Source organism: Peromyscus maniculatus, chromosome 20 (assembly GCF_049852395.1).
Source record: "Peromyscus maniculatus bairdii isolate BWxNUB_F1_BW_parent chromosome 20, HU_Pman_BW_mat_3.1, whole genome shotgun sequence".
NCBI classification, from domain to species: Eukaryota; Metazoa; Chordata; class Mammalia; order Rodentia; family Cricetidae; genus Peromyscus; species Peromyscus maniculatus.
In genome coordinates, this window is record NC_134871.1 from 27337501 (window position 1) to 27349792 (window position 12292).

At 36.7% G+C, this 12292-nt stretch overlaps 1 protein-coding gene across 8 annotated transcripts in view; it reads right to left on the bottom strand.

Moving 5' to 3' along the window:
- Vps13b (vacuolar protein sorting 13 homolog B) overlaps nucleotides 1–12292 on the bottom strand; it is a 568282-nt gene that overhangs the window by 467780 nt on the left and 88210 nt on the right. For all 8 annotated transcript variants that reach the window (XR_013046389.1, XM_076555926.1, XM_042264499.2 and 5 more), the window contains exon 17: nucleotides 5773–5954. Coding sequence is in view for 7 of the 8 variants with exons in the window: in XM_076555926.1 (XP_076412041.1) it covers nucleotides 5773–5954 (182 nt within the window). In the remaining variant the exon portion in view is untranslated. The remainder of the gene's footprint in view (nucleotides 1–5772; nucleotides 5955–12292) is intronic.

Genomic DNA, 12292 nt, shown 5'->3' on the forward strand with positions numbered 1-12292 from the left:
TTCTACGTCCAAGACAAGAAAAATGTCACCTCCAGAGATAATATATAGTAATCACAAGCAGCTATAATAATTCTACCACCCATTTTGAAGATGAGAAAATTAACCTCTCAGTTCAATGAAACAAACAACAACAAACTAAGAAAATGGAGATATGGCTCAGTAGTAGAGAACCTGCTTCACCTGTGAAGCTCTGCAGTCTCCAGGATCAGTGTTTGTCTGTCTGTTTGTTTGTTTTTAAAGAAAGAAAATGGTATTTAAAAGATGGATTATCACACTCCAATTAAGTCATCTCTCCTAAATTTTAATATTAAAAAGGAAAAATACTCATATTACCTGACTGTAGTAGCTAGTTTATAAGTCAACTCGACACAAGTTAGTCATTTGGGTAGAGAGAACCTGTCAGTGGCCATCTCAGGAGCACCAAATGGCAACTGACTTCAGGGGATGGGCCCACCAAGAAACAGAACCCTGATGGGTGAATCTCGGACAGGCCCCAAGAGCCTCAGCTCCAGAGTATTTCTTGCTACTGCTGGGTCTTTGCATGTTTGCCGCTGCCACTTTCCTCTGGTATCTGGCATGGTGTGAATGGGCGTGGGGGATCCCCACTCCCCTTAGTGCAGTATGATCAATCATCTCTTGGGAATACCCTGTTCTACTGGGCATTTTTACTGTGGAGTATTATGAAGATGATTTCCTCTTAAGCTGTATTGTTTAACTGAAGCAATGATTTTATACAGTAATAGTGTTAGTTTAAGAAGGATTTTGATGATTGAGAGTTTTTAATAAATATAGTAAAGGATTATGATAGAGGTTAGTTCAGTGGAAAACATAGGTTAAGGTAAAATAACATGTTGCCCTGCCTATGATAAAGCAGAGGCTGCAGAGGATAAAACATAAAACAAGGAAATGTCACACAGCTAGAAGACATAAGTTTCTATTGAAGAGCCGTATAGACTATGCCTTAGGCTAATAATTAAGAAAAACAATTGAGTTCCAGGAGCCAGGTTGGCTTCAGTTCTTTTAATCTTAATGTTGGGGGATGTGTTTACAGGATTCAGAGTGCATCATAGCTCAAACGAATCTTAGAATGACTTCAGGTTAGATTAAGATGTTTTGATAATAGCTTTAAGATGAAAAACTCTCAAAAATGTCTAAAGCTGACAAGGACACATTGCTGAGGGACTCATTAAGGTCAGGGATCAAAAACAAAGCAGCCCAATTATTATTAGCTGATGTACTTTCCTTGCTAGGATTCGTTGGTGATCAAAGATGATGATTAATTCCTTGTACCCATTTTTGCCCTCAATCTCCTGATATACAAAACTGTTGATGAATAGGTATGCACCCTAAAGATTTAAAGTAGAGCTGACTGGTTATTTTTCATAGATGAAAGTTTAGGTTTGTGATTCTTTTTAGATTTCTTATATAAGTAATAAAGTGATTAACCCTTTCTTTGTAACCACAATATGCAGCCTGCCAGTAAAAGACCTGTCTGAGAAAAATACCCGCTTGCTTACACTCTGTTAATCTATAACAAGTTGCTTGGACATGAATGTATGTGGGTTTAGGGACAACTTGTTTCAGAAAAATGAGAAGAACTCATAAAGTAGTAGAAAAATGTTTGAAAACCATAAGGGTATTATAATCAAAATATAAAAGAATTTACACAATTCAAAAGAATAACCATTTTAAAAGCAAAAAACTCGGACATTTTTCAGTGGAAAATATATAAATAGCAAATAGATACCTAACAATGTGCTCAGCATCATTATTCATGGGGGAAAAAAATCAGGCCTCAAGTACACCACTTGACATCCACAATGACGGCAGCACCAACTTTACAGATTAAAATACGACAAAGATGTGGAGAGGTTGGTACACCACCACACACACCAATAAGATTGTATAACAGTTACATATTTGGAAAGTTTGGCAGTTCTTCAAAAGATTAAATACAGAATGACTTCCCAATAATAGAATTCCCAGTAATTCTACTCTTAGGAATATACTATGGAGAAATGACAGTATGTGTTTGTATGAACTTGTATGAAAGTATAACAACACTGCATAACAGTCAGCAAGATTAACAATCAAATATATACCAAGTGATGAACAAAATGTGAAATACACACACAATGGCACTCTAGAGTAACAGGCATGCACGCTTGAGTGTGATCCACCAAGTTTCACATGCTGTAAATATGGTCACCAGTGCGGCAATGTTAAAGGTAAAGGGTGAAACCATTAAGAACTGGAGAATGGCTCAGGAGTTGAGAGCACCAGCTGCTCTTGCAGAGGACCCAGGTTCAGTTCCCAGCACCCACACGGCAGCTCACAACCTCCATGAACTCTAGCTCCAGGGGACCACCACCCTCTTCTGGTCTCCTCAGGTACACCCATGCACATGGTACACTTAAATACATTCAGGGATAACACTCATACACATAAAATAAAAATAAATAAACCTTTTTAAAAGGAATGGAGATCAGAGTGTAATGTGCTCACGGGAAGGGTGCTGCTGACTTCTGGAGGAGCTGATTCTTACAAGTGGATTCAACATGAACTGCAGACAAAGGAGCTCTCCCTGCTGCAGCAGGGAGCTAGCCATGTTCCCTTCTGTCTCTCTACAACCTGTGACACACCCAGAAGGGTCCCTGACAGAGGGAAGCAGGACGTGCACTCCACACAGAAACCTCTAGCCACCAAAGTTGTGAGTAAAATCAATCTCTTCAAACTGTAATGAACCCAAACGATTTTGTCATAGCAATAGAAAAAGGATTAAGTGATGATACGTTCTATACTACAGGTAAACTTTGAAAATGGTATGCTAAAATCTTTTTTTTCAGATTTCTTTTGTTATTATTATTATTAAGAAATTTTCTACTCATTTTACATACCAACCACAGATTTCCCTATCCTCCCTCCTCCCACCCCCCAGCCTTCCTCCACAACCCACCCCCATTCCCACCTCCTCCAAGGCAAGGTCTCCCATGGGGAGTCAGCAGAGCCTGGTACATTCAGTTGAGACAGGTCCAAGCCCCTGTCCCCTGCACCAAGGCTGTCCAAAGCGTCCCGCCATAAGCACTAGGCTCCAAAAAGCCGGCTCATGCACCAGGAACGGGTCCCGATCCCACTGCCTAGGAGCCCCCTAAACAGTTCAAGCTAAACAGCTATCTCGCCTATCTAAGAGCCTACCCAAGTACCATGGGGCTCCTCAGCTACTGGTCCACAGGTCATGCATTTCCACTAGTTTGGCTGGTCATCTCTGTACATTTTCTCATCATGATCTCAATGTCCCTTGCTCACAGAATCCCTCCTCTCTCTCATCAATTGGACTTCTGGTGCCTGGCCATGGATCTCTGCATCTGGTATGCTAAAATCTTAGTCACACACTGTTTCTCCCAGGGTACTCTTGAGCAAGGAGGAATGAGGAATATATAGATAAAAATACAGAAGAGAGAGACAGAAACATACGATAGCCTCGGGAGGGCCTGGGTCAAAAACCACCAGCCACTTCTGTCTCTACTAAAGGGCTTTTAAAGGAATGCCAAGGAGTGGAGTAAAAGACCTCCCCCCAACACAGCCAAGTGCAGACCATCTCAGACACCTGGTGACCATGCACGTGGTCAAGCCATCCCCTAATGCAGCCCTGCTGTGCAAAGCAAGCTCAAATCTCACTTGTGTGCTCCCATACTATTTTAAGTGTTTTAGATGACTTGTTTCATTTTTTTTTTCAGGTACATAGAAAAGAGGTAACATTTTCTAACAATCCCATTTGCCCAATTCCTCAGTCTGTAAAACATTAGTTCCACTAAACTAAGAGCTTATGATACACCAGGTTACAAAACATTAATACTTGAGCTATCATCCCTTTAGGAGAATTTCCAAAAAGCTTCTTTTTATGTTACAGCTCATATTATAAATTCATAAAGGGAAAGAGAAAGTAAATTTGCTTAGAAAAAAAGAAACATTATAAAGGAAAATCAATGCCCCTAAGTCTACTAACCATTTTTAGGCTATTTGAACCAATTCACAAAAATAAAAATTTTAATATTTCATGAATACCATAGGCAGTAAACAGTAAAGAAAACAAGACCTCCAGAGAGAATATCACTTGACATAAAAATGTGAAAAATAAACAAGGTATTTTCAATTATAATAGTACTTTCATGAAAAGCCTCAGCCAACCTCAGAATTCAGAAGCACCCACTAACTGATTATCCAATACCAAATACCCTGAAAACATACATACAAGTAACATTGTAAAGACTGAGCAGGTTAGGAATATGTTTGTACACACACATACAGACATCCAGATGACAATTAATGAAAAATTTGAAAGACAACAAGAAGGAAGAAAGGGGAAGGGATAAATGATATAATTGTATTATAATCTCAAGAGTGAAAGAAATAATAAAATTTTGAATGGCCTTGAAACACAGTGAGCTTACATGGACTTGGAAACTCAGCTAGAGTTGCATATGATACCAGTGTATTCTACAAGGGTTGACATCCTGGAGTTTAGCCCCCTCTGTGAGGTACTGAGAGGACAGAAACTTCATCAGGTCATGAACTTGAAATGCATGCAAAGCATGATGTGAACAGAATGACAATACCATCAAAGCAGGCCCCCGAGACTCGATGTCAGTGCCATAAAGGAAGAGAGAGACTTGGCAAGGCTGCACACGTGCAATCCTGGCACTCAGGAGGAAATGGAAGTAGGATCCCAAGTGTGAGGCCAGCCTAGAAAGAGAACAAAAGACGACAGACAGACAAATGTCCTCCTGTCTACTGCCATGTGATGACACCTAGTGAGTCAGAGCCCCCATTCCCAATCCTCCTCATAGAAATCTAACAAGAAGAGACTTTATACTAGAAAGCTTATGAAATTTTCTCTAAAATACATCACATTGAGGCCAAACAAACACAAAAATACTAAACTTCATGACCTTTATTGTATCATAACTGAATAAAATTATAACCAAACAGCAAAAGAAATTACAAAAACACAAAGAAATTGAAATTTTGATTTTGGAATGACAAGTATGTCACTAAAGGACCACAGAGGAAACAAAAACTTCCTAGAATCAAAGAAAATCTAACTTAAACAGCAAAGGTGGTTCTCAGAGACAACTTGATAGATATGAGTAGCTATACTTAAGTAAGAAAGCACTCAACTAAATAGCATACACATGTAACTAAGGTCTTAGAAACTCAAAAATAGGTCAAACCCAAACCCACAAGATGGAAAGAAATAATAAATGATAAAAAGTAGTTAAAATAGTGTTTAAAAAAAAATCAATGAAACAAAGAGGTGGATCTTTAAAATGATACACAAGATTGGCACACTCTTAACCAAACTAAGAAAATGAAACAGTGAAGACAAATATTAGAGAAGGAAAAGGGTACATCATAGCAGACACAAATGAGGTGTAAAGGACCATTGAAGAATAATTTAAAAACTCATACTTCAATAAACCAGAAACTCCAAAAGAAATGGATATATCTCTAGACATATATGACCTAGCAAATAAACAGAGACACCAGAACATTCATGTGCACTGAGGAACATTACTTATAATTGCCAATTTAAGAAATCAGTCTAGATGCCATGAAATGATGAGTGGTTTCTAAAAATGTGGTATAAATATCAGTCAAGTAAATATCTACTTTCATAGAAATATACCTTAAGTTGAGCTTGCTGGACACAGGGATTTGAATATTAGTCACCTCTAAAATAGACTTTCCTTAAGAGGAAAAGCATGCTCTTACCTGCAGTCTGGAAGACTTCAGTCATCAAAGCTTCATTCACTGTTGAAGAGCTGGCGTTTCCGGCATGAGACCAACTCTGATATATGGCTTGCAGCAGAAGTGTCTGTGCTCTTGTTGCTTGAATTGTGAGATGTGGGAGTTCAAAAATACCTTCAGTTACAACGGTCTGAGATCTTTTGGTCCTATACATAAAAGTAGAAAGAAAAATCATACAAATAAGTAAGTAGTGTTTATACACAACACAGAGAAATTATGCTCCAAAACGGAAAAGGTATACATTAAAAATGTATGGTATGCATCTATGTGCATATACTCATGTATTATGTTCATGTATTTTTATACATGTGTACATGTGTGTTGAGAGGGAAGCCAGAAGCCAATGTCAGGTGTCTTCCTCAATCACTCTACACTTTACTTTCTGAGATGGCCTCTCACTGAACCTGAAACTCACCACTTAGGCTAGACTGGGTGGAGTAGCCAGCAAGCCCCGAGGATCCTCCTCCCACAGCCCCCACCACCACCACCTTCCAGTCCCATCAGTGAAGTTGGTATTTTCAGGGAGGCATTGCCATATCCAAATGATGTGTGTTCTGTGGATCAGAACTCAGATCCTCATGTGCAGCAAGCACTTTACTATCTAAACCATTTCCCACACTCATGATTTTTTTTTACTTTTTGCAGTTTTAAAATTTTTAAATTAAAAAGGGAGGATAATTGCCACATTATAAAAATACTAAAAAGCACTGAATTGTGTACTGTTAAATTATTAAAATGCTAAATTTTGCTTTAAAAAAAGGAGAAAAATCCCCTATGGCATCCCAGGAACATGGCTTTCAAGTGGCCATTATCCTCCCTCAGAAAGAAAAAAATCAAAACAGCAATGGGAAGATAAGCACTAGAATGGCCTACCTCTTAATTGGCATGCCAGATAACAAAATATCCAGTTACACATTAAGATAACCACCACAAGTCCTCACAGCTTTCCAATATTCATCAGCATCAAATAATTCTACCTAAATTTACCCTTCAATCCACAGTCTTGATCATGCTTTGCCATAAAAATTAAGATATGCCAGGCAGTGGTGGCACACACCTTTCATCCCACCACTCAGGAGGCAGAGGCAGCACATCTCTGTGAGTAGAGGCCAACCTTGTCTACAGAGCAAGTTCCAGAACAGCCAAGACTGTCCTGTCTCAAAAATCCAACAGTCAAGGCACTAAAGTGAATGAACCAGAAAATAAATGTACACTGCACACATGATTCTTTACACCAAATAAACAGAACTTTGGTCATCAGAATGGAAAAGTTAGAATCAAACAGAATTCAGAGAACAGTATTTATTCTAATGTGGACCCTTTTCTAATTTTTTTTTTTTTCATTTCCTGAGAGTTTCAAAACAGACAGCTGCTTCTCTTTACTACTTTCTCAGATTTCCATTTGGATTCCTGGACAAATAAAAATCCTATTACAACTAACACTAATAAAGAACACAAGCCAGGTGGTGGTGGCACACGCCTTTAATCCCAGCACTCGACTCCATATCGCCAAAAGGATATCTAGTGTCATTAAACAGATTAGATTCAAGAACAAATTACAAAACTCCCAAATGCCAGACATGGTGGTGCACGCCTTTAATCCCAGCACTCTGGAGGCAGAGCCAGGTGGATCTCTGTGAGTTCAAGGCCAGCCTGGTCTACAGAGTGAGTTCCAGGACAGCCAAGGCTACACAGAGAAACCCTGTCTTGGGGGGGGGGGGGGGGAGAACACAAACAACTGCATCGTCAACATTATGAAAAATGTGTCACAAACCTAGACAATGCACTTTCATCTCAACACAGCACTGGGCACAGGAGTACAACCAAAGTCATGCTCCTAAAAGAGCACCATACTGTAAGATGAAATTACAGAGGGGATATTTGATACTGATACAAATGGGACTTTATTATCTCAGAATAAATTTACATACTTTATACAATACGATGACTTTCAAACCATCAGATGTAATATCAAATGATTCCCAATGAATTACACTGGCTTGAATAAAAACCATATGCAAATTCAAAAACATTTAATTATTCTACATTTTATTGTTTGCCAAGGTTGAAGAGTAATTCAAAGTAAGTAAATCTTTTCTTCAGATTTATTATCAGAGAAAATACAATTTACACAAGTCATTCTTCCATAGTAAAGCAAGGTAATTTTGCCATACACACATGACATTTTGAAGGTTTTTCTTTTTCAGGAAAACAATTACAAACAAAAGTATAGTTTACTACCCCTCTTTTAAATTAGTATTTAAACTAAACTAAACAAATTTAAAGTGATTTGGCAACACAGAGTAACTGACACAATGTACCTACTGTTGTGACGGACCAGTATCAATAGGGAAGGCTTTTCTCTTTCTTTTGTCAAGTTTAAATTATATTTCATAGGTTACCAAGCAAGGGAAAGTAACAAATGTTGGTGTTTCTACTACCCAGTTCACTAAATCTTCATGTTATACTATCTTTGCCTCAGAAAAATTTTAAAGATCAATAGATTTTACAACTTAAAGTTCCTTGGGGGACTCTTTAAAATGTCAGTGCAAATATACAATAAAAGTGTGACTTTTCCTTGTGATTTATACCACTCACATTTATTTAAAACAAAACAACTCAATCTAAAAGCATACAAAAGCAGCTAACAAGTTCTGACTTGTCTTAAAATATCACTACGATGTATTTTAATAGTTCTGTTGGTTAATATAAAGTCATTAATTTGGCAAATGTCTAGTGTTCATATACAGAAATCTTGGTCTGAATATATGTTCATTTTACAAAATAGATTTAAAAACTATCAATTCAAACATTACTCTCTAAGGAAAAATAAATCCTAGTGTAACTAGTGGGATAAAAAACTCATTAAAACTCAACTTGGACAAATTCCAGGATAAATTGAAGGAAATAGAAACAAGTAGATCTTAATTGCATTGTAGCAAATACTTTAAATGAATATGCCCTAATTATAATTTAAAAGACTGTGATCTGCCATTTCCTATCAAATTATAATACAGAGGCAATCAAATTTCTGTGACAATATAATTTCTATTTTTAAAATTCTTGCTTTTAATACATAAAAATGAAATTCAGCAGTGTGGTTCTTCCTATTGCATGTCAAGAAATAAAACAATCCACTCAATTTCAAAACAGATAGCATTAAACGTCTGCCATATGCACACTGCAGGCATGGTCACCCACTCTAAGACACACTTCACAGAAATTTAAAAAAAAACTATTTTCATCAACAGCTGGGCTTAAAACAGACTGATTCCAAAAATTTATTTTTGTTATTGCTCATATTATGTACAATAAAATAAGATTAGGTCATTTTTTTTTTCCGAAATAGAGTCAATACAAAATCTTACTAACTTACGAGATAGGTTAAACACGAAAAATTGTGGTTTTTGTTTGTTTTATATTATGGTTACTTAACTGACATAAGCACTTCATACTCAAAATAAACCTTTTAAGCTCCTTTTAAAAATTAAATGATAGGACAAATGAAAGTGTATACTCTCTACTCCCAGTCCACTCCTCTACCCCAGACAACCACTTTCCAAAAATGAACATACATGCAGACGCTATGCATCGATCTTACACGCTGCAGTGACAACAGTTAGTTTGGAAATGGATGAACATGCGCCAGCCAGCTTCCTCTAAGTTACACTTGAGTTAGAGCGTGTGCTGTTCTCAGCTGCTCTTCCAGTGCTGCATGGTGACGCACTGCAAGGTCAAGGTCCTGGGCAGTGCATCTAAACATACTGCTCTCAACACCACCAGTGCTAGCTAAGGACACTGTAGACATTACTCCTGTCACATAAGAAATGAAAACATTTAAGCCGGATGTAGGGTACATGCCTGTAAGTCCAGCACTTGGAAGGGAGAAGCAGATGGATCTCAGAGTTCAAGGCTAGCCTGGCCTACATAGTGAATTTCAGAACAGTCAGAGAACTAGAGAAAGGCCTTGATTCAAAAGGAGACTTTATCAGTGGAGAAGGAATTAGTGGGAGCAAAAGAGTACAAGTGAAGCAAAGAACAAACAAATCCAGAAGAATGAGGGAAGAGAAAGACTGACCAACTCAAAGGATTTAGGAACCTGTCATCAGGAAAATCAATATTTTGATAATATATGCTAATAAAATTATTTTTTGAAAATTACTACATTGTATATTAAAAATAACTTTTAAAGATTCATAATAGACCTTGCATTAAGATAATCTTAAAGCAGACAAACATCACTATAAAAATGTATGAATTGTCTGTGCAAATAAAAATGCAAGTCAATTACTTATAATTTGTTAAAAATGTGTAAGTGAGAATGTGTAATACAAGTATGTTGTTGTCATGGACTATGAATAAGACCAGAGCTTTCTCTTGTAATATACTTATAAATTGCTATTGTGAATTCATTTTTTAAATGTGAATTGAGAAACAAAATAAGGTCTTATTTACATACATGATGCCACTTAAAAATACAACAAAGAATTATTGTTATGTATAACATAGTTGAAACCTGGAACAAAAGACCACATCCTACAGAGTCCAAGGGCAGATGGAAAAGACATATATATATATACCTAGGAAGTAAATCTATAGTTCCACTAAAGCTAAGATGAAAACAATCTTTAATGTAGCAAAGAACAGTGAAGAAATTCTACTGAAAATTTATCGAGTTGGTAAATAACGTTAAATTCATTGACTTCTATACATCAGACAGCTGACTTGCGTTTTAGAATTTGTAACTTTAGTCAGGCCTACAAATGACTACACTCACCCTGGCTAAGCCATGTTTAAATTCCAGAGATGGATGAAGGGTTTTCAGGTCTTGTTACAGTTGCTGCTTTCATAGACATGGGAAGAATACTTTTTGTGGCAGTGTCCTTTCTGCAACCTCAAGGACACATAGGTTTTTGTCATGGGAATGGTATACATGCTCACCTTGTAAATATCAGCATTCAAAATTCATGCAAATTCACAGACCTGTATCAGAAGTGCATTTTTCTCAAGAAGACTGCAGTGCTCTCGAGAGGCAGCTTTGTGTGTTAGTTTGTTCTTTTTAATATAAATCTTTAAGTCCACCAACTTAGAAATTATATTAGTTTTATATTCAGAATTTAATCGTTTTTGTATCATGACTGGTTTCTTCATACCTGAAGCTCTTATGCGCCAGGACATAATTGTAACTTACATTTAGTGATTGCTTTTTAGTGTCTTCTCCACTATTACTTAATTTTTCAGGGACACATGACAATTGATACTCTCTGTATTCTACTACAGTTTTTGCCCAAACTCACACATAGCACAGTGCCCTATTACATCATGGTTAGTTGAAAAATATTTAGTAGATGGCATAACTTAAGCTTAAGGGGAAATGGCAAAGGAATAAAAAAATTTAATACAAATGAATAAAATTTCAGATCAAGAACATATGAATTAAAAATGTTCATGTAATAGAATATCATACACAAGCAATAATAAGCAATTTCAAAACTACATTCTACTGTCTGGATATATTTCACAAGCATTGAGTGACATAAATCAGTCAAAATGGAATATACCTGTGGTATACACAGAACAGCTAAAACTAAGCCACTATTAGAATCAGGCTAAAAGAGAGAAACTTACACAGGCTACTGAGATACTAACAATGCTGGGTTTCAGCTTTGAGCTAGTTACCAAAGGTCCAGTTCAGTAAGGAAATATCTCAGTGCATGTCCACAATAAACACATCTTTCTACATAGAATGCTCAAATAGAAATCTTAAAAAATGCATTTGGAAATATGTTGCTCTGTTCTCAACATTCATCTGGAAATCCAACAGGTATCTAAAAACAGTGATCTGCCTGGAACTAAGGATTAAAACTGATACTAGTAAAAAGATTATGGTTTCACATTATCCACTGGCCACTTTTTAATGACCATGAAATACCCTCCTATTTTGGGAACAGACAACTACAAATTTAAAGTGATTGATCAAGACTTCTATCAAGCGCTGCTGACCACTGAGTCTTGGCATGCCTGACACACGCCAATTTGTTTCTGAGACAAGAGAACTACATATTAGACTGACGACAACCACTGAGCAAACAAAGAGGTTTTGAAGTTTATGTTTCAAAACCATGAAGTTTAGAAAGAAAGATAAAACACAACCCAAAGTTTCAAATAACAAAAAATAAGTTTAAATGGAAGAATGAATTTTTAATGTTATTTAATCACATATTTTGGAAATATTAATTTACCTGATTAAAGTTTCATACAGAATTTACACTTCAATTTAGAAATAGTTTTACATTAAAAGTACAAACCATTTTTGCTCATTTACATGAACTCTAATTGATAACTCAAAACATGTTCTTTATGCTACAAAATGAATTACACACAGCATCATTTACCTACTGTCAAGAAATCTGAGTGTGAACTTTTTAATCCACATGGAACAGTCTATATGATGTGGGAACGAGAAAACAGCGGGAGCAGAACT